The sequence below is a fragment of the Hylobates moloch genome, unplaced genomic scaffold (assembly GCF_009828535.3).
Source record: "Hylobates moloch isolate HMO894 unplaced genomic scaffold, HMol_V3 SCAFFOLD_16, whole genome shotgun sequence".
Lineage (NCBI taxonomy): Eukaryota > Metazoa > Chordata > Mammalia > Primates > Hylobatidae > Hylobates > Hylobates moloch.
The window spans coordinates 29,742,783-29,764,251 of NW_026652291.1; the positions used below are offsets into that span (position 1 = coordinate 29,742,783).

Here is a 21,469-nt window from a genome sequence, read left to right on the forward strand (position 1 = left end):
AACTGGTATATATTAAAATCCACTTTTATAGGCATGGAAAAATAAAGGATTTGAATAATTACCGAAGCAGATCAGTTTTATGATTCACTTTATTGAAAGCCTAAAAACATTTTGGTTTTCCGGGAGTAATTTCATGAGAAATAGACATCATTATCTCCTGGGACCCAGCCTACATAACTCAAAGATGGAGCTGTAAGCAGCTTTTGCATTCTTGCTTCTAGGCTGTCTTCATACCACTACCCCTATTAGAAATGCCTTCCCCACTTCTCTGTTTATCTAAGCCCTCTCTCCAAGGCCTACCTGAAGTCTCACCACCTTCAGGCAGCCTTCCCCAGCTCCTTCAGCCTATTATACCTCCTTCTCTGAACTCCTATAGCACCCACTTTATAATTGATTGTTAACGATCTTTTTAACTGATATAAAGCCAGCCTTTTACAATAGCAATTAAAGTTGACATTTTTTCAGTGACCAAAGAAATCTTACATCACGTTCTTATATGAAAGTTTCTATGTCTACATACAGAGTTCTATTTGGGATCCCCAAGCAAAATATAGAAAAATAGCCTCTTTACATTTTCTATTTGAAATAATACCATGCAAAAGAAGACTGCCTGGGCAGTTTCTATTCCTGAAGTCCAGGATTGCAAGGAATTAATACTTTAACACAGCCTAGGTATCTGAGCAGATCTAACAGATGTCCATGGATATACATCTTTGGATCAAGTCAACATCTTCAGATGATTTATGGCCTTCAAACTTCTAAATCAACTTTTAAAATGTAAGCCTGCTGCTTCAGGTGTGAACAAGATTGATTTAAGCTTCCTAATGTAAAAAGTAAGTGTCTGATAGACAAGACATAAGCTGATGAAACAAGATTAACAGTTAAAAATCAACAGTAGAGTCTGAAAGGAAGAAGTGGTCCATAAATTTGGATGGGAGCAGAGGGAAAATTATACCTTTATTTTCACTAACTTTTACTAGAAATTCAGTATTTCTTAATTATGAATATAGGCAACGAACCATAGTAATATTAGCATTATCTGTGCCTTTGACGTTATCTAAAATTACAGCAGTTTTTTTGTTTTGTTTTGTTTGAGACGGAGTCTCACTCTGTCTCCCAGGCTGGAGCACAGTGGCACAATCTCGGCTCACTGCAACCTCTGCATTCCAGGTTCAAGCAATTCTCCTGCCTCAGCCTCCCTAGTAGCTGGGATTACCCGCAACAACACCCGGCTAATTTTTGTATTTTAGTAGAGACAGGGTTTCACCATATTGGCCAGCCTGGTCTCAAACTCCTGACTGCAAGTGATCCGCCCACCTCGGCCTCCCAAAGTGCTGGGATTACAGGCGTGAGCCACTGCACCTGGCCAATTACAGGTATTACATTTGTCACTACTTCTAAGTTACAGTAGTTTAAGACTCACCCCTAGATCACATGTGATCATGGTCTTTCTATCTAAATGCCAGTGTGATGAGGTTGGACAACAATTGGGCAACTCTCCTCCTAATAATCATTCAGTCACTAAATGATGACACCTCACATTGGCGACCCAGACATCTATGCTGCTTCCCAGTACCCCCCACCTACGATTGTTAATCAAAGACCACCCTCCCAGTGTACTGATCTTACACAAACTAAACAAAAACAGTCTTCAGGTTGTTGTCTTTAGAAAACAAAATTTAACTTTCCAGATTTTAAATGATCTTATTATTTAATGTACTAGTAAAACAGCACATATTACTATGTTACCAATGTGTTTTAATAACTGCATTTGAATGTAATTAGTACTCTTTGTAATGATATGTATTTTATTTTAAGCCTTAAAAATATTATTCTGGTAAGGAATCCATGGCATAAAAAAGTTAATGACTCTGATCTAAGGTAATTTAGGTATAAAGCCTTCATTTATTCCTTCATTTTGTTATTCAGTCAGCAAGAATTTACTAAGTACCTACTATAATATTAGGTCAAACTATCTGCAATCGTCAGTATTTGACTGTTTCTGACCTACCAAAATGGCAGTTTCATGTAGTTCAATCTAACATTTGTCAGGCCCAATCTGTAAACCCACTAATAAGAGAGACAGTAATGGAGTAAAAGAACAACCTTTAAAAAGGGAAAGACTGATACTTGCAGCAGAAGTTAAAAGTTTTATGGAATGGGTAAGAGGCAGCACACTGAAAGCAAAAAGTCAGAAGAAGGGAAAGTAACCAGAGGGAATTATCCATTTAATTATCCTGAACAAGAATGACCCAAATATACTTTCAAATCTCTATTAGTTTCTATGACCTAACAGTGATAAGAAACGTTTCCTCAAAGCTTTCTTAATGCTTCAACAATTTTTTTCAAATTACAAGTAATCTTCTATCTTATAAGAAGCCCACCATAAATTCAATATTAAAACCAGTAAGAATAATGCCTCACATTTGTTAGCACTTACAAAGTAATTTCACATACATTATTCTATTTGAGTCTAACCAGACCCCCTACAAAATAGCCTGGGAGAAATTATCTCTACTTTTCAGGTTACACAGCACACACAAATCCAAAAGGACTCAGGGAGAATCTTAAAAATGAATTTTACCTTTAAACCAGATTCTGTCTTTACTCTGTGTCAAGTAATAACTAAAGGAGGCAAAAAAGCAAAGTGATCAAAATCCAGAAAAGCCAAGTCCAAACCTCAATGCATCACTTACTCTCTATGGGTCACTGAGGAAATTTCCCGATAAGACTGAGTTTAAAAAAATGAAAATAGTAACACCTTCAGATTTAAAAAGATATAAGATATACATGAGATAAAGCCTTTATCATCATCTGTAGTAGCTATATTTATCATTATCATTCTTTTTTTTGTTTGTTTGTTTTTTGAGATAGAGGTTCACTCTTGTCGCCCAGGCTGGAGTGCAATGGTGCGATCTCAGCTCACTGCAACTTCCACCTCCCAGGTTCAAGCCATTCTCCTGCCTCAGCCTCCCGGGTAGCTGAGATTACAGATACCCACCACCACGCCCAGCTGATTTTTGTTTTTTTAGTAGAGATGGGGTTTCACCATGTTGGCCAGGATGGTCTTGAACTCCTGACCTCAGGTGATCCACTCACCTCGGCTACCCAAAGTGCTGGGATTACAGGCATAAGCCAACACGCCTGGCTATTATTCATTCTTATTGTGATGATCCAGTAATCATGAAATTGGACTCTTAAGTAAAAGAACTCAGGAAAGCAATGTGGGTCAATAGACACAGCACAGGCTATAGAACTCTAATATCCTGCCTCAGAGTTACTATGGTAAGTTACCTGACCTCTCTATATTACCACCATTTTATCATTGTAAAGGCTTTTGAGAAAATTAGCAAACGTAACTAATGTCATAGAGTTTGGACATGCTTTTCTTCAATACTTAAACATTTCAAAATCTTCTGTTGGGAGCTCTGAGCAAGAGTTCAACAAGAGCTACTACTTGCATTTTACAACATCTAGAGCTGATGTTCACTTATGAGCCCAGAAAGAGAGCCTTATCTCATTTCTCATAGCTGATAGGGACTGAGTAACAAGACCTTAAATGACATTATGGATAGAAGCTAAAACCAGAGTTAGATAATCCCCAAGGAATGACACTAGATAAAAGAGTATACAAGTAAAAGAGAAGAGTATATAGTAAAAGAGTATATAAGAGTATATAAGTGAAAGGTATAAAGCACAGGTCAAAAGCAGGCTTGCTATTACTTACTCTTGACTTATGACCTCCTCTTCTTCTGAGGATGATGCTGTTTCCTCCAGGTCCCGGGCCATCACGACTGGCATTTCCTTTAGGGTTTGTCATGCAGTCAGTAGACGGGGGCCTCAGAGACCTTTCCTAGCAGATTCACTGGATCAAGCAATTTGGATGGCACAGATTCCTGCAAGAAATCAACTTGATCGGATCAATTGACTTGAAACACAATGAGGTTGTCTATTTATTGGTTACTGCTGATAATCTAAGTAATGAGAATGACTACATTCCTAAGTAGTGCTCAACCTCTAGAAGTTTACTTTCCATAACAGTGCCTCAATATGCCGCAAAAATCAAGATTTTTTTCATACATACAGTCTGTGCTCTATATATTTGAAAAGCTGTTACTAAGTTTGAGTTTCTCATTATTTACTAAATCGAATATGCACCAAAAGGATAGACTCTTCACTTTCAGGGCAGTTTGAGGCAGGTGACTGATTGCCTAAAACATATATTCCTTGCTAGACAAACCTGGCCTGGGTTAAAAATAAATAAATAAAAACTCAAGGTTTAAGACCCTTGCAGGCCGGGCAGGGTGGCTCACGCCTGTAATCCCAGTACTTTGGGAGGCCAAGGCGGGCGGATCACCTGAGGTCGGGAGTTCGAGACCAGCCTGACTAACATGGAGAAACCCCATCTTTACTAAAAAAAAAAAATACAAAAAATTAGCTGGGTGTGCTGGCTCATGCCTGTAATCCCAGCTACTCGGGAGGCTGAGGCAGGAGAATCGCTTGAACCCGGGAGGCGGAGGTTGCGGTGAGCCAAGATCGCGCCATTGCACTCCAGCCTGGGCAACAAGAGTGAACTCCGTCTCAAAAAAAAAACAAACAACAAAAAACCCCTGCAAACATTTCTTTAGACTCTATGACAAGCACGCTGACAAGATGCCATCATGTTTCCAGTAAAATAAATTCAACAATGAACAGAAAGATGAATATATTCTCTTGAATCAAAGGTCCATACAAACAGGTGGCGGAGGTGGGGAATGCCCTTCCACTCTTAAAAATTATTCTTCCTGACTAAAAATCACAAACTTTGGTATGACTCTCAAATAGACGATACAATTAGGAAATTTCCAACACTGCATTTCTAACTTAAAATATTTTTTCCAAAGTAAAAAAGTACATGTTCGTTGTGTGTGTCAGAAGAAATAGGAACTACAAATAAAAGGAACATGTTTAAATGACCATAATCGCAAATTACTCAGCGATAATTACTTGCTGTCAATCCTTCCTAACTTTTCCATGCGTTCATAAATACGATGAGACTGTAAGTAAGACAAAAAAAAAAAACCGACCCTGATAATGATCAAAGATCTTCGGCGCAATGGGCAATGTCTAACGACTTCAATGGCTTTCTTCAGGGGATTCTCAACGGGATTTCTTGATCTTTCCCAAAATGTTGGGAAGCCCTTTAAGTTTAAACAAACAAAACCTCCAAACGGGAAGGGATGCCAACCTTTCCCAGGCTGCCTGCAGACCGGGGAGAAACAGGTCGATCGGAAGATTAGAGACACTCGCCTAAGGAGACTCCTCGCCCTAAAGGAATCTGCTTCTCAGCCCCACCCCCAGCTTACCCCAGTCCCACGTAGGTCCGCAGATGCTCCCCCCCGGGAAGGACGGGACGACCCCGCAGCCGCGATTCAACGCGGCGCGCCCGGAAGCCAGCAGCTACTCCCGGGCTCTGAGCGGGAAGCGCTGCGGCAGGCGCCAGCCCGGACCCGGGAACGCTCCTCCCTAGGGTAGGGAAGCGCGCGGGCGCAGGCGTTTACCTGTCTCATCTTCCCATGGTTCGGGGCGAGCAGGCGTGGACCGCGCTCTGCGCCTACCTCCCTCTTCCTTCCCCAGCAAGGCTCAGGGCAGCCGCCGACGGCTACTTCCCCGGTTACTACAACAACCAACAAGCAACCGCCCGCTCGGAGCCACTGCGCAAGCGCTCATAACGCTCAGCTGCGGACGCGGGCGAATGTCGTCACCGCCGCGCAGCGCGGGCGCAGAGCCCTGCCCTCAGCTGAAGGGAGTCTTCTTTTTTTTTCCGCTGTTTTTTCCTCCGCCCCTAAGAGGTTGACTCCAAACCCGGAGTTCCGCTAGGTCCAACTGGAGGGCTTACGGCGTGAGCGGCGTACCTGGGGAGAGGCTTAGGCAGCGGCAACCGCTGATTGGCAGTAAAGGGGTTCACTCCCCATCTCCTGCTCGGGCGAAACGGGGACAGCCAATCAGAGAGAGTACTGGCGGAAACGGCCCAATCCTGGAGCAGGGCTGAGGGAGGGGGCGGGGACAAATGGCTCAGGTGGACTCCGGGCTGGAGCTGTCCTGGGGGAGCTTGCTTGAGGCAGCGGCTGCTGCTGCCACTGCTGTGCTGGAGGTCCGGTCGCCAGGTAAGGAGAATATGGGGGAGAAGAGGGTGTAGGTGTCTGTGTTGCTTCTGATTGAGAGGATCCGGAGAGTCTGGAAAAATGGAGGTGGGATGGAAGGCAGATAACTGGAAGGCAACCTTTTCGGGGGAAAAGGGTTTGAGAGGCGATGACAAGGGGGAGCTAGGAAGATGGAGAAGGCTTGGTGAATTCAAGGAACGAAGGAATGGATGAGCGAATGAGCAGCCACCATGAGCCTAGCACTGTACAAAGAGCCTTCACTTTTTCTCATATAATTCTTACAATAGCCCTTCGGGTTGATATTTCTATCTCCATTTTGCAGATGAGGAAACCGAGACTGAAAAGTGTAAATGACTTACCCAGGGTCACACAGCTACTAAGTGGTAGGGCCAGGATAAGAATCCCTCTCTCCAGATTAAGTTTTAACAGCACACCTGTGCTGGGCTGGGCTTGGCTGGGCTGGGCCAGGACAAAATTTGGAAATAGATGTTGCATACACTCTAAGAGGCCCTTAAGCTTTAGGGAAATTAGGATGAGAAATTGGCAGAGCACTTCAGAAGTGCCCAGGCTCTGTCCTCATCAGCTATCTGTTGGGATTTCTAACAGATAACACTTCTGTGAAATGGAAGGCATACTTGTGCAGAAAAGTGGAGAGGTGCATCCATGCAGCTTTTCTAAACCCCGGAGGAGTCTCCTCTTGGGAGAGGGTGAGAAAATAAAGAGGATAGGTGGATCTTGGCCCAAGTGATAATGGCCTATGATGTCCAGTAGACCCTCAGTGTCTCTGATCTTGGACAGAGACCACCTTTGTGATCCAGCTCTCCCTGAAGGACTCATCAATTCACCCTTCCTTCTCTAGATCTCTTTATTGCTTGTTTGGGGTGGGGGCGGGTGGGGGGGCGGTGTTTCACACTGTCTTGGGCCATTGCTGACTTTAATATCTATCTCACTGGGTAGCATAGAGCAATACCGAAACTTGTATTGCCAAAGTGACAAAGAAAACCTGTTAGTTTATTACCACTTCAGGCCCAAGAGGTTAACCTGACAACAGATAAACCGTGGACCAAGAAAATAATAATGAGGATGGGAAAAAGTCATTCCATTATTAGATTATTTATCTATTTTGGTTTTATTTAAATCAGACTAACTGAAATTACTACTCAACAAGAGTTGATCTAAGCCTTAAAAAAAAAAAAAGGCTGGGTGCTGTAGCTCACACCTGTAATCCCAGCATTTGGGAGGCGAGGCCAAGGTGAGTGGATCACTTGAGCCCAAGTGGAGAGGTTGAGGTGGGAGGATCACTTAAGCCTTTGATTTCGAGGCTGCAATGAGCCATGACCATGCCACTGCACTCCAGCCTGTGTGACAGAGCAAGACCCTGTCTCAAAAAAATAAATAAATAAGAAATTAAAAAACAAAAAGTATGTAATCTAATTGTATTTTCTATACAACTTAAAGACAAAAGTGGATATGATATGCTTTTCTTTCTCAAAAAATGGGAACTTCATTTAAATAGTCTCAAACAGTGAGGTAGCACTGCAGCAGTCCAGCGGACCATGATTCTTATCTCAGCTCTGCCAACTTTGCTGTGTGACCTTAAGAAACTTGTTTAACCTCTCCGTTCCAACCCTCATCTGTAAGGAAATATTAATGGTGCCTGCTTACCTCATTGTAAAGATTAAATGGTAATATATGTTAGGTGCTTGGCACAGTTCATGGTGTAAGTGCTCAGTGACTGAAACCTATTATTATCTTGCAACCCAACACCAAGATTGCTGTTTCCTTCGCTGTATAATTTTCTTACTAGTCCTAAAGTCACACATTAACTTAAACACGCACAATTTATAAATTTGGAAAAAAAGGAAAGAGGCTTTATCTCTTGCAAAGGGTTACAGCCACCCAACAGGAAGAGTGCCTCCCACCAAGACCAGAGACAGTTACTTTGAAGGAGAAGGGTTTGGGGTAGAGCTTTATGCTGAACAGGTTGGCTAAACATACATATTCAACAGGTTACAGGAGGAGCTATGAATATTCCTGAAGGTGGTCCTGACACATGCATATTGAACAAACGTGTGTAACCACATATGACCCCTGTTCACTTTGGAGTGGAGACCTAACATTTAAGTCTATCACACCTAGGCTCTATACGTCAAAAAGCCTTTTCAGGACACCAAGACACTCAAGTGTGTGATCTTGCTAAACTGGCCAGGAGCAGTCCACGGTTGGTGGTCTTATCTGGAGAAAATTACTGAAATCAGTCTCTTGTCCAATCAAAGCTGTAGTTACAACTGGTGGAACAGGGGTCAGGTAGTCAGCCTCTGTGAGCTGGATGAGCTGTAATTGTTTTAATATTGCTTATCTCAAGGCCAGTGTTTGTCTAGCTGCTGGAGAAAAAAACCCTTGTGGCAGAATATAACTTTTATTCTTTAAATGTAGGAGGGTGTGACTTAACCATTGCCTGGCATGGCCTTAGGTCTTGTTTATAATTTAGTATCTTACTGCACAAACAATCTGTTCTGTCATTCTTATGATCTCTATTTTAACTTTAATGCTGGTAAGTTGCTGTGTCTAAACCTGAGAACAGAAGGAATATAACAGGGCATGTCAGACCTCCCATCTCGTCATGGCCAGGAGCTCAGTTTTAGGATTTCTCTGGGGTCCCCTAGGCCAAGAGGGGCTCTGTTCAGTCCGTGGTGGGCTTAGGATTTTATTTTGAGTTGACACACAGCAGTTTATTTTTAACTTTTAGATTGTTCTTCTAGTTTATGGAGCATGGTATACCTGAGAACCAGAAAACCTAGGGATGTAAATAGTGACCTCACACCATAAGTCCCACTCAAATGTGTAAAGTTCCATAGGCTTGGAAGAATCCGTCATCAGTAGCCAGGCAGGTGTCTGTGCGTATAGTTATAATCGCCTTTGAGCTGTTTGCATTACGAAGGAATGGCATGAAAACGTGAAGGTATAGAAGTAAAGATAGAGGACTGATTCCAATCCAGAAAAAGGAGTTCTGATTGAGGGTAATATTTTGGAGAAATTGCTTAGACAAGGATAAGTACTGTGCCACTTATTGCAAAGCATACTGTTCATTCACCACTATTAGTGTGACTAAATATCTTTTTTTGGCCTGCTTCATTCTTCCTCCCTTCCTGCTTATGGTTAACATAGATTGGCCCTCATTGTCTCACGTCCTCTGCCTTTGCTTCCAAGGCAAAAAGTCCTCCCACGTTTGAGGGGAGTCATGAGCCGTTTCCTGAATGTGTTAAGAAGTTGGCTGGTTATGGTGTCCATCATAGCCATGGGGAACACGCTGCAGAGCTTCCGAGACCACACCTTTCTCTATGAAAAGCTCTACACTGGCAAGCCAAACCTTGGTAAGAAATCAAAGAATTTCTGCATCCTTTATAGGACTGGCCCTATGCTGTGGTTCCCAAACCAGGCTGTACATCAGAATAACCTAGGAAACTTCAACAAACACAGGTACCCATTTCCCTCACCAAACCTATTTATTGAACCTGGGTGGAGCTCAGGAATCCAGTTGCTAAAAAACTTCCCAGATGATTCTGATGCTGCCTTAGCTAGCCTTTGGCAGCTACTGGAGTAATAGACTTTGTGGTGAGCACTTGACCCTTCTTCCCCCAAGCTTCTCTGAATACTTTTCATTCATTTTACACTGCCCTGGGCAATTTGTGTATTTAAAAAAAAAAAAAAATGCATTATAAGGGCAAGTGAGGAAATAGACTTACTTGGTGACTCTGTGATACCTGACAAGAAAGCCATAAAGAAGCTTTACATATATCTCAAAGCCCTCTTCAGAATCAGGTTGGGGCTTACATGACTCATATTCCATGTTACAGATGGAGAGTTATTAATTCAAGGTCTTCCATGACATAGTCCCTGAGAAGATATTTAAAATCCCTTCAAGTTGGTCTCCCAAAATGAAACTTAAGAAGGTCCATGGCAGCCTTTCCTGGCTTCCTGAGCCTCTCTACTGAGAGTGTCCATTTCAGCTTGCACTTCATCACGCTGATGTGTGGGGTAGTTTAAGCTGCAGCACTGTTTCACAGCAGATGACAATTCTGTGTCACATTTATAGCTAACCCAGATTCAGGCTCTGACCTAGCTCGTTTTTCTGCAGTGTCTGAAAGAAATTAAGTAGGCTAAGGCTCATTTTAAGAAAGCTCAAATATAATAAGAGTAAAGAACCTGGGGAAGTGAGCAGAATAATTCCATCTTTTCACCTTCAAATGCTGCCCTCAGGTGGTCATGGAACCCTATATTGATTCACAGGTTTTTAGAGGTCATCTGGTCTAGCCCTTTGAGTTTAAAGTTGAGGCAAAGAGGTCCAGAGGTCATGTGACTTAAAGGCATATAGCTGAGCAGAACTTTATGTGTGTGTGTGTGTGAGGCTGCCATCTCCCTTGTGATCTAGGGGCCTTCATGGTACTCTTCTGAAAGTAGCAGTGCTCTAAAGTGTGCCACAGAATTTCACCTCATACCTAATCTAGTTAGGGCTGGTTCAGTACTCTTAGCTAGAGAAAAGTCCTTAGTCTTCTCATGAGAAAAGCTATCAAATTGGTTTATAAAGAATGTAGCTATCCAGGGCTAATGCTAGATACTTGGTTAGCATACGGAATTTTTTTCTCACTACCATCTAATGGTCTTCGGTATTGTGAATTTGGGAGAGCTGTCTGGTTTTCCAAAGGCTGGAAAAATCCTTAAAGCCCAAGTAAACATTAGTAGACTTTTCAGTTGTCAATTCTGTCCCTTAAAATTTATCTTACGCAGCAGGTAGTAGACCAGCAAAGGAAGTATCTTTGCTTTCACTGTTTTGGCATCCCCAAGCCACTGGATGCCTTAGCTCAATGGTTTTGCATTTAAATCACCCAAGCAGGGAGTTTCTAGAAAATACTTATGCCTGGGGCCCTCCTCCAGAGAATACAATATAGTTGGTCTGGTACCCAGGCCTTGTAATTTTATAAAACTACCTCAGTTGATTGTAATAAATGCCCAGAGTCAAGAACCACTGTTATGGTGGAATAGGACCCCTACTTTCAGGACAAGATATTTAATACAGCAGTGTCAGAACAAAGCCACCAAGAGCAGGGTGCCCCCAGCAAACACCAAAGAAACAGTGCTTTGTCCCACTGCCATGCACCAGGAAACCAGCCTGGTATTGGTTCATCCAACATTATAGATCTGGATGCAGTAAGAGACCCAGGTACTCACATATCTTAAAGACCGTATGTGGACATCTAAATTGGTCCCCAGTGTCTCTGAGTTCTCTCCTGGATCAGCCTTGAAAGTCTACTGGCCTCCTGGGCATCTTGTATTTCCAGATCAGTCTCTACAACATTCCCCAAAACCTGTCCTGACCCAGACCCTCTAGGCTTCCAGGACAAAAGGGGTAAATTACTATATCTAGGAGTTATTTGCCTAACTGGGGCTCTTTGTGGGTTTCCACTCTTGGAACTTCCCTTCCAACTGTAGACATTTGAAGAGAATCTGAGAAGTTCTCATTCTGGAATTCCTTCTATTCCTTCTAGTTCCCATGTTGCCACTAGGACCTCCATCCTGCCCAGCCACAGAGAGGTCAGGTCCAGCTCCCTACCTCCCATGAACCACCAGTGAAATAGGAGGAGTTTGGAAGGAACCCCAGGTCTCCCCTTCTGAGCACTCTTGCTTTTTTCTGCTACACAGTGAATGGCCTCCAAGCTCGGACCTTTGGGATCTGGACGCTGCTCTCATCAGTGATTCGCTGCCTCTGTGCCATTGACATTCACAACAAGACGTATGTAAGGGAAGGAAGAGCTTTAGCATCCTTTTGTTGGAAATCAGATGCGCGGCATACCTGTTACCTTGAGTAATGGGAACTGTTAATCATTTTAATGCATTAGCTTAGAATGTGGATAATAAAAGACTCATAGGTTACATCCCCTCCAAGCCTAGAAAACATAATAGACCTAACAGGTCTTCATTAAAGTCTGAAAATTCTTTGGAACTGACATAGCAAACTGGCAGGCCATTATCCAGTGGCCTGCATCATGCCCCTCCACTTCTTTATGAAAGAATCAGCCTTTTTTCTACTAAAGAAGTAGAGTGGTATGCTCTTTTTAGAATAGCCACCCACACATACCTTTCTCACATTCCTCCTTAAGAAGCAGGAATGAACAGAAATCACAATCCATGAAAAAAGAGGAACCCACAAGTAAACTGTTGTATGTGTATGCAGCGTCAGCAGGTGAGGGTGAAAGAGAAGCTAGGGCTCCTGAATTCTACCTGTCTTGGGTACTCAAACAGACCAGGGTGGAACAATTGCAGGCAATCAGAAGCCATAACCAGCTCTGGCCACTGGAGGGGGCTCAAGCTTTCTTCCCAGCGAGAGTCATCATCACTAGGTGGAAACAGTTTGTTCAGGTCACCAAGGGAGGCTATCCGAATGCCACCTTCACATTAAAATGTTTTTCTGTCTTATCCAGGCTCTTGGCATCTGGGGAAAACAGGAGGTGATAATATTTATTGAGCCCTTCTTATTATGCTGAGCTTTTATCTACATGATCTTAAGTCCTTTCTTAGCAGCCCTGGAGGTCATGATTTTCATTCCTGATTTTGCACATCTAAATATTAGAGATGCAGTTAGTTTAAAGAAAGACTGACTCAAGTGAGATTTGAAGCAGAGCTATTAGCCGTTTGATCTCTTCAACTTTATTTATTTATTTTTTTCAAACTTGAAACTGCAGTTTACTTGTCCTAGAATGACACATACTTCTGGAAGCAGTGTGTTTAGTTCTGGGCCCAGTTCTGTTGGTAACTAGCTTTGCAGTAGCAAGTCCATTATTCACCTTCCTTGCACCTTGGCCTCTTCATCCATAAAATGAGAATAGATATCTGTTCTACCTCTCAGGGTGACTAAGAGGAAGGGAGGATTGAATAATCATTTTAAAGACCTGTACCACGATGAAGAATTGCTGATGAGTATAAGGGATATATCTTTTGCTTGTTGTGCTTTTGAAGTAAGCGAAGACAACCCAGACTGATCTCTTTTTTTTTTTTTTTTTTTTTTGAGACAGAGTCTTGCTCTGTCACCCAAGCTGTAGTGCAGTGGCACAATCTCAGCTCCCTGCAACCTCCACCTCTGCCTCCTGGGTTCAAGCCATTCTCCTGCCTCAGCCTCCCCAGTAGCTGGGATTACAGGCACCCACCACCATGCCCCTCTAATGTTTGTATTTTTAGTAGAGACAGGTTCTCACCATGTTGGCCAGGCTGGTCTTGAACTCCTGACCTTGTGATCTGCCCAGCTTGGCCTCCCAAGGTGCTGGGATTACAGGCTTGAGCCACTGTGCCCGGCCTGACCCAGACTTATCTTTACCTCAGTTACCATTTACTTTCCCCTCTCCCCACACAGGACAGCTGCAAATGCTGACTCCTGTTTCTAGCCCTTTCTAGCCTAGGACTTTGATCCATGCACTTCTGATGTGCATTCTGATCCTGTTCCCTCCGTAACTAGAGACTGAAAGTCAACACACATACATATTGTTTCCACAATGGCCAGGCATGGTGGCTTCCGCCTGTAATCCCAGCACTTAGGGAGGCCAAGGTGGGCAGATCACTTGAGATCAGGAGTTCGAGACCAGCCTGGCCAACATGGCAAAACCCCATCTTTACTAAAAAATACAAAAATTAGCTGGGCATGGTGGCGTGCACCTGTAGTCCCAGCTACTCCAGGAGGCTGAGGCAGAAGAATCGCTTGACCCAAGAGGCGGAGGTTGCAGTGAGCTGAGATTGTGCCACTGCACTCCAGCCTGAGAGACAGAGCAAGAGTCTGTCTCAAAAAAAAAAAAAAAAACAAAAAGTGTAAAAACATGTACAGGAGAGATACAAATCAAATGTAAGATACCAGTTACTTGTGGAGATGAGGGAGAACAGACTCAGAGCAGGATAAGGATACACAGGATGATTTAACTCTTCTCTGTAAGTTTTTATTAGAAGAGTCTGAAACAAAATGTCAAGATGTTAAGATCTGAGGGAGCTGGGTGTTGGTTGCATTGGTGTTCATTATAGTGTTCAGTAAATTTTTTGTATGTTTGAAGTATTTCATAATTTTAAAAAAATTTATGCTTAAAAAAAAGATATCAGCAAACAAAGTGGTCAGTCACCTAGTAGCCTGTCTCTTCTCTACCTTATAGTCAAAGCTGAAAAATAAGTTCTCTTCCCATGAGGTTGTCACCATGTCCTCAATGTGACTACTTTTCTAGGCTAAGACACAAAGTGACCAACGTATATTGCAAGAGCATCTAAAAGCCCCAGAGGTGTCCTTGCTCCTTACTCCCCATGAGGCCGTTCGTTCTGTGGCATCCATCATATAAACACTGACAAGTGCGTGGCCAGATGCCTGCCAGGTGGGATTAGACTGCAGAGTCAACCAATTTGGATAAATAGAATATGTAAGCGTGCTGGATCCAAAGTTGTCTACACTGCCTGCGATTGTCATCATTCAGGCTCTGCTTTGCTATAGCTGAGTTCACCACTTTGCTGAGACTTGGACATTCATTCTGGGTGCCCAAACCATTCTCCTCTCAGTTTAGCAGTTGAAACCTTCAGTTTTGCCCTAGATGAGAATATTGGTGTGATCAAATAACCAGCTCTTCCTCAGGAACAAGTGTTCTTTCTTTTAAGCCTTAATCACATCCTGGGTTCTTATTTGTCTGTATCAAGTCTGATACTTTTCTACTGTTCTGAACGAACAGTAACTTTGGTTCCCATTTCTGTCTGCTTCCTTGTAGGCTCTATCACATCACACTCTGGACCTTCCTCCTTGCCCTGGGGCATTTCCTCTCTGAGTTGTTTGTCTATGGAACCGCAGCTCCCACGATTGGCGTCCTGGCACCCCTGATGGTGGCAAGTAAGCATCCAACCACCCTAGACTTCCTACAGGAACTGTCCCAGCTCTAGAGCTAGTACAGAGGGTGGACACAGGAGAGAGAGAGAAGAAAGGTGCCGTTTGTATGTCAGTCACTAGTCTTTCCTCTGTATTTAAGGTTTCTCCATCCTGGGTATGCTGTTCGGGCTCCGGTACCTAGAAGTAGAACCAGTATCCAGACAGAAGAAGAGAAACTGAGGCCAGCATTACCACCTCCAGGACTTTCTCGTCTTCCACCTTGGCCGTCTTCTTCCTTCGTCGTCTCTCCTCTTTAATTTCTTCTTTTCTGTTCCATCATCCGCCCCTTTATTCACTTTCAGCCTCTTTTTTTTTTTTTTAATTTTTAAACTTTAAAGATACGCCTACTGAAAAGTATATAACATGTCTGTACAATTTAAAGAATAATTTTAAAGTGAATACTATGTAACTCCATCCAAGTCAAGAAATTGCCAGCTCCTCGGAAGCCCACTGTGTCTTCTTCCCCTACCTGCAACCTCTTCCAGGCTCCCTTTTCCAGCCTTCCCCTTTTTCCCTTTTATTTTCATGCCTTGATTTGACTTGTGTGGTGGGAACATGTGAACTATGAAACTTAAACCTGCTGCCCACCCAGAGCAGCTGTGACCAAGGGCTGCCTCAAGGGGTTGTCCACACAGGTTGGGCTCCTCTCTGCTGCTGGACCCAAGACTCTGAACCTTCCAAGGGACAGGCAGTTCTTCTAAGAAGGGCTCCCCTGTGTGTGAGCAAGACCACGGCTCTCCTTCTATCTACAGATGCATGAGGGTTGGAAGAGTCTGGGCTGTTTTTAGACCTTCTGGTCAGCTGTATTTGTGTAACAACTTTTGTAATAAATAGAAAAACCCTCTGCTCTGATCAGTCCTTGTACTTTGACCTCTGCTAAGACAAGAGCACGGCTGCCTCCTCTGAGCCCTAGGAGAATCACAACTTTATGCTTGATTGAATACACCATAGTGAGTAGAATAGCTCAAGACACAGGTCAGCCTGGCTGCCTCCAGCTCCTTATTGTCATTTGCTCATTCCTCTTGTATTCTTGAAGTCAAATCTTCTTTTTTCCCACCTTCAAGATTCTGCGTTCACAGCTAAACACTAAGTGCCCTTTCTTGTTTCCTCCTAAAGAAGAAACAGATTCTTGAGAGAGCAGAGACAAAAAAATAGAACTAGGCAGCATAGATGAAACAACTGCATGACATGGGAAGAAGACAACTAAACCAGTTGCTCTTAAACCCTACCCAGAGGGCCTCCCCCAGCTGGACCCTCATATGCAGTGTGTGTATCCAAAAGGCCATTGCTATTTCAGCAAATATTTGTTGAGTACTTCTCCATGCCAGACACTTGGGAAAGAGAAATGAATGACACAGGAAATGCCCCTGGCCCGTGGGCCTTAATATTGTAGTCAAGGTAACAGAATCAACAAGCCAACACATAAATAAAGAACTTCAAATAGGGATAAGAACTCTAGCAAACACAAGGTATTTTGGTCAAGAAGGAATGTGGGGTGGGCATTGGGGAACACAAATTAGATCATCAGAAAGTCCTCCCTGAGGAGATGAGATTTTTTTGTTTTTTAGAGACAGGGTTTTACTGGATGTCACCGAGGCTGGAGTGCAGTGGCACAATCACACCTCACTGCAGCCTCAACTTCCTGGGCTCAAGTGATCCTCCTGCCTCAGCTTCCCAAGTAGCTGGGACTACAAGTGTGCACCACCACAGCCAGCTAACATTTTTGGGGGTGGAAAGAGACGGGGTCTCACTATGTTGTCCAGGTGGGATTTGAGCTGAGACTTGAATGCCCAGGAGTTAAATGTCTCTTAAGATATGGGGCAGACTGTTAGAGCGGAGGGAGCAGCAATTGGAAGGTAGAAATAGTCTTATTCAAGGAGTAAGAACTATGTAAACACAGCATGGTGAAGAGTTAGGAAGTGAAAGAAAAGGTCAGAAAGGGAGGCAAGGGGCTTATAAGGGTGTGATAAGAAGCTTGATGTTTACACTTAAATACATTGGGAATTCTCTTATCAGTTAAGGCTCTTTAGGTGAAAGGACAAAACCTACCTTAAACTAGCTTAAACAATAAAGATAACTGGCTCATATAACTGAAAAATTATAAGATGATAAGCTTCAGGAAGGGTTTGATCAAGACTTCAGCTCCATTTCTTTACGATTCTTTCAGCGCTACCTACCTGTGCTGGCATCCTCAGGCTGACTTCTTTTATGGTACCAAAGTTGGTTGCAGAAATTCCAGGCTTCATATGCCGAGAACACTGTATCTAGAAAAATATCTCAATGGTAAGAACTATCTTTTCTTTACTTGCCAGCTATATTGTTAGGAGGCAGTAAAAAAGCAGTGATGACAGTTAACATTTGAACGCAGATCCACATGAAGACCTCTTATGAAAGGAATGAATGAAAACTTTGGAGGATTTAGGTCCTCTGAGCATGTGTCATAGAAATGTGATTCCCTGGCTGGGTGTGGTGGCTCACACCTGTAATCCCAGCACTTTGGGAGGCCGAGGCAGGCAGATCACGAGGTCAAGAGATCAAGACCATCCTGGCCAACATGGTGAAACCCCGTCTCTACTAAAAGTACAAAAATTAGCTGGGCATGGTGGCACGTGCCTGTAGTCCCAGCTACTTGGGAGGCTGAGACAGAAGAATCGCTTGAACCAGGAAGGCGGAGGTTGCAGTGAGCCGAGATCGTGCCATTCCACTCCAGCCTGGTGACAGAACGAGACACCGCCTCAAAAAAAAAAAAAAAAAAAAAAGTGATTCCAGATTAGTAAAGGCAGGGTCCCTAAGGATCTAAAGAAATATATAGTTAGAGTATTTAGCAGACACTACGGATATTAGATTTCTTAACAGCCCAGGCTTGGGTCCCTTGCTAGATCATTTAAAATAGAATCATAATGTTGTTCCTCCCCAGCTAAGAATTGCTAATAAATAACAGTGCTAGAATGCCACAGGCATGGTACAACTCTCTAGGGAAAAAAATGTACAGAACACAGATAGTAGCAGCATATTCAAGTAACATGCACAAGGTGATCACAACTGGGGAGGGATGAGCAACGGGAAGTTGGACAGTTAGGAAGAAAAATGGTAACGCAGGACTGCAGCTGCTGGGACTGAGCCGTGGGCCCCAGCCACAGCAAGCTGGTGCATGGCTGAGGTAATCAGAGAACAAACATTTCAACCACCCTTTGAGGCAGAGCCAGAAACAACAGTGGACTCTCTCATCAGCAGTCACTCACATTCCAGCGCATACACAGCGTGGAGAGAGGTCAGGGTCATGTGCTGGATGTTGAGTTGCAGTCCCTCCATGTAGGCAGACAGTAACCTTTACAGCCTTGTCTTTAAAAAATATCCCTCCCAGATGGTACGGTCTGGCAACAGTGAGATGCTCCTGTGGAAGGCCACAGTTGCTGCTTCTCTAGCCTCACACTCCCCCGCCCCAGCCCAGCCCTTCCCTACACCTGAGACAGGAGCCTCAGGAATGTGTGACAGTCTTGCAGGGACTTCTAAGAGCCATCTCTGTTCCACCGAATGATAAGGCAGACCACTTTCTGAGAAGTTTTTATTGCCTTGAAACGTCTGATCTTACAAATAGAAAACACAAATTATGTTTTTAAAATAAAGCAATAGGTTTGGTAAACACTTTGTTAATACCTTTTGAAGAGTTGATGAGTAAACATCTTTCTCTTTATCAAAAAGTAAAGCACACCCCACCTCTCTTCCACACTGACTCACTACTTCTGCCGAAAACGTGGACTTCTTTCTTCTATTACATACAGCACGTTCCTTGCAGCCATTGCTCAAATCTGTACAAACACACACACACGCAGACACACACAAACCTGGCTCCTCTCAGGCAGTGGCCCAAGCACCACAGTATTGCAGCCAGCACAGGCTGCCCTGATACGCTGAGGCCAGGGCAGTGGCTGGAGCAAGACAGCACAATGGTCACGATCACAGTTGCCCAGTGCATAGGAGAAATTACCAAAATCTCATTTTTAGGAGATATTACCAAAGCCCATGAGTACAGCCAAACAGTAGGCTAGATAGGAAAGGTCAGCTTGAGTTGGTTTAAAGGGAATCCCTTTAGGTTTAGAATATCTGATAAAGATTATCGCACTCCAGCCTGGGCGACAGAGCGAGACTCCGTCTCAAAAAAAAAAAAAAAAAGATTATTGCTCAAAGCAGGTGAGGAGAGGGGTTGGTGCAAATCCTGTCCCCAGCAGAGGTGAGATAAGCTTTTAATTCTAACAGACTCAATTCCCATTTCAAGGGGCGCCTTTCCTTCTACCCCTTCCCTCTTATCTCTCAGAAGCAGCTTTGGATTTGTCAGAGTGGAATGAATCAAGATTAGTTTTCAGCAAAGGTTAGAGTAAGTTGGCTGGGATTACCCTGCCTTGGAATAAAACAAGCACTTGGGCTGATGGCTGAGATTCCCAATGCAGCATCGAGATAAAGGCATCAGAGATGACTGACACACAGGCGTCCCTGGGGAAGTACTTCTGTAAAAAAGAACCTTCCCATTCCCAACTCAAGCTACCAGAGTTCCCAAATATGGGCTTCCACAAATATACTCAGAAGGTAGCCCCCAGCACGATCACACCTAGGTAGGTCGCCCTCCCGAGTAGGTATCTCTGTCATGGCCACAACAAAGTCTTTTGTCAAGTTTATTGATGGTTGGTTTGCTCAGCTCTTAGGAAAGAGGGTTTGGAGACAGACCCGTTAGGCCAGGACAATTTAGGCCCACAAGTCCCAGTGGAGCTGTTCCGATGGAGTGGTTCTAGTGGTGCTTCCTCTCCCGCAGAACTTGAGCAATCAGACCGATGACCCAGGAGGTGACCCCGGCAGAGCAGCTTGCCACTTCTTAGAACTGGGCTTCATGAGAGGCTCTTAGGACACTGGAAATTTCAAGTTAATATCCTGAATAAGCTTTCTTCCTGTGAAAATTTTGCAGGCATTGTCCATGATGGATGGAGGAAAAGAGGGAAGGCAAGAGACCAAGCTAGGATTGGCTCCAATATTCTCCGCCACCCTGTCCCAACACCAACTCCCATAACCTAAAAGGGGGTGGAGGTGGGAATCAAATTTGCATTTGGTGATAGGTGCAATTTTCTCCAACTAAATCATCCAAGCTCTTACGTGGGTTCTAGGAGGAATGGGCCATCCACGCCACAAATAGTCCCACTGGTTCCCTCCAAAAACATCTCTAGCGAAGCCCTTCGTGCTGGCGGTGAGAGCCGTGCTGAAGGAAAAGGTGGGGTGTTCACGTTCCCTGAGTTGTCACCACTTTCCTCTCAGAGATGATCCTCTGACACAGCAGTGGGCACTTTGCTGGTGTTGCTCTCCTCCTCTTCCTCTTGGAGTTTCTATAAAGCAAAACAAACAGGCAGTGTTGTGGGTAAAGGCACAGGACTCCACCCTGGCTGGAGCAGCTGCCTGGCCATGACTGATCAGTGGGGAATACAAGAGCCAGGGGCCACTCAGCATCCCAGAGAGCCAAGAAAGGGAACAAGAAAAGAAGCAACCAGCCCCTGCCATAAATGCACCCACAAACACACACCACGCAACGTCATGAGGTCATCAGAGGGAAAAAGGGCAAGCTTTCTATGATGCCAAGGCCACCACAAATGATTCAGCTCCGAGTGCCACTCTTCCAGGGTCGCTCTCGGGACTGAAACAGAAGCAAAGCCCCTTTTCCCTCCACGTTCTGACAGCTGAAAACTCACCTCAACTAACCATCAAATCACTGTCCAAAGTGCCAGGTCTGCGATTCCCTCAGAATTTCCAACAACACCCATTTGGAGGCAGCCCCAGAATGAGGAATACTTTTTTTTTTTTTTTTTGAGATGGAGTCTCACTTTGCTGCCCAGGCTGGAGTGCAATGGCATGATCTCGGCTCACTGCAACCTCCACCTCCCAGGTTCAAGTGATTCTCCTGCCTCAGCCTCCCGAGTAGCTGGGATTATAGGTGCCGACCACCATGCCCAGCTAATTTTTGTATTTTTAGTACAGACAGGTTTTCACCATGTTGGCCAGGCTGGTCTCGAACTCCTGACCTCAGGTGATGCACTCACCTTGGCCTCCCAAAATGCTGGGATTACAGGTGTGACCCACTGCACCCAGCTGAGGAATACTATCATAATGAACATGCAGTAGATGCCAAAGCAGCATGCATAATTGCATACGTAAGCTCAATGGCTTTAGCTTTCTAGGGGAGGGATGGCACAGGATTCATTTACAGGAAAGTCTAAGTCACACTTTTTAGGTGAGTTTAGAATTAAACATGGCCTGGAAATAATCCTGCGGGGCCCCTAGGTACATACTGCCAACCTGGGCCTTTGTCTACTGTTTTAAGAAGTTCTTTGTCTGTGACCTCAAGGGTTCT

General features: G+C 44.0%; 3 protein-coding genes across 18 annotated transcripts in view; 1 reads left to right on the top strand and 2 right to left on the bottom strand.

Moving 5' to 3' along the window:
• The window catches only part of TTLL5 (tubulin tyrosine ligase like 5), a 292,965-nt gene extending 287,223 nt beyond the window's left edge, over window positions 1-5,742 (bottom strand). For 4 of the 13 annotated variants that reach the window (XM_032134809.2, XM_032134810.2, XM_032134805.2 and 1 more), the window contains exons 1-2: window positions 5,541-5,739; window positions 3,728-3,896 (exon numbers count right to left, since the gene is read on the bottom strand). In XM_032134809.2, the coding sequence (XP_031990700.1) occupies window positions 3,728-3,801 (74 nt within the window). In that variant the 5' untranslated portion in view covers window positions 3,802-3,896; window positions 5,541-5,739. Of the gene's footprint in view, window positions 1-3,727; window positions 3,897-5,540 lie in introns of all 13 variants that reach the window. The other 9 variants (XM_032134813.2, XM_058429487.1, XM_058429485.1 and 6 more) reach the window with 4 other exon arrangements.
• On the top strand, window positions 5,741-15,925 carry ERG28 (ergosterol biosynthesis 28 homolog). Its single transcript, XM_032134814.2, has 5 exons — window positions 5,741-6,146; window positions 9,354-9,517; window positions 11,844-11,934; window positions 14,927-15,045; window positions 15,182-15,925. The coding sequence occupies exons 2-5, from the start codon at window positions 9,385-9,387 to the stop codon at window positions 15,259-15,261; spliced, it is 423 nt and encodes a 140-aa protein (XP_031990705.1). The 5' UTR covers window positions 5,741-6,146; window positions 9,354-9,384; the 3' UTR covers window positions 15,262-15,925.
• A 3,812-nt stretch (window positions 15,926-19,737) lies between these two features.
• The window catches only part of FLVCR2 (FLVCR choline and putative heme transporter 2), a 67,743-nt gene continuing 66,011 nt past the window's right edge, over window positions 19,738-21,469 (bottom strand). For 2 of the 4 annotated variants that reach the window (XM_058429862.1, XM_032134815.2), the window contains one exon: window positions 19,738-20,450. In XM_058429862.1, coding sequence (XP_058285845.1) covers window positions 20,379-20,450 — 72 coding nt within the window. In that variant the 3' untranslated portion in view covers window positions 19,738-20,378. The remainder of the gene's footprint in view (window positions 20,451-21,469) is intronic. The other 2 variants (XR_009210402.1, XR_009210403.1) reach the window with 2 other exon arrangements.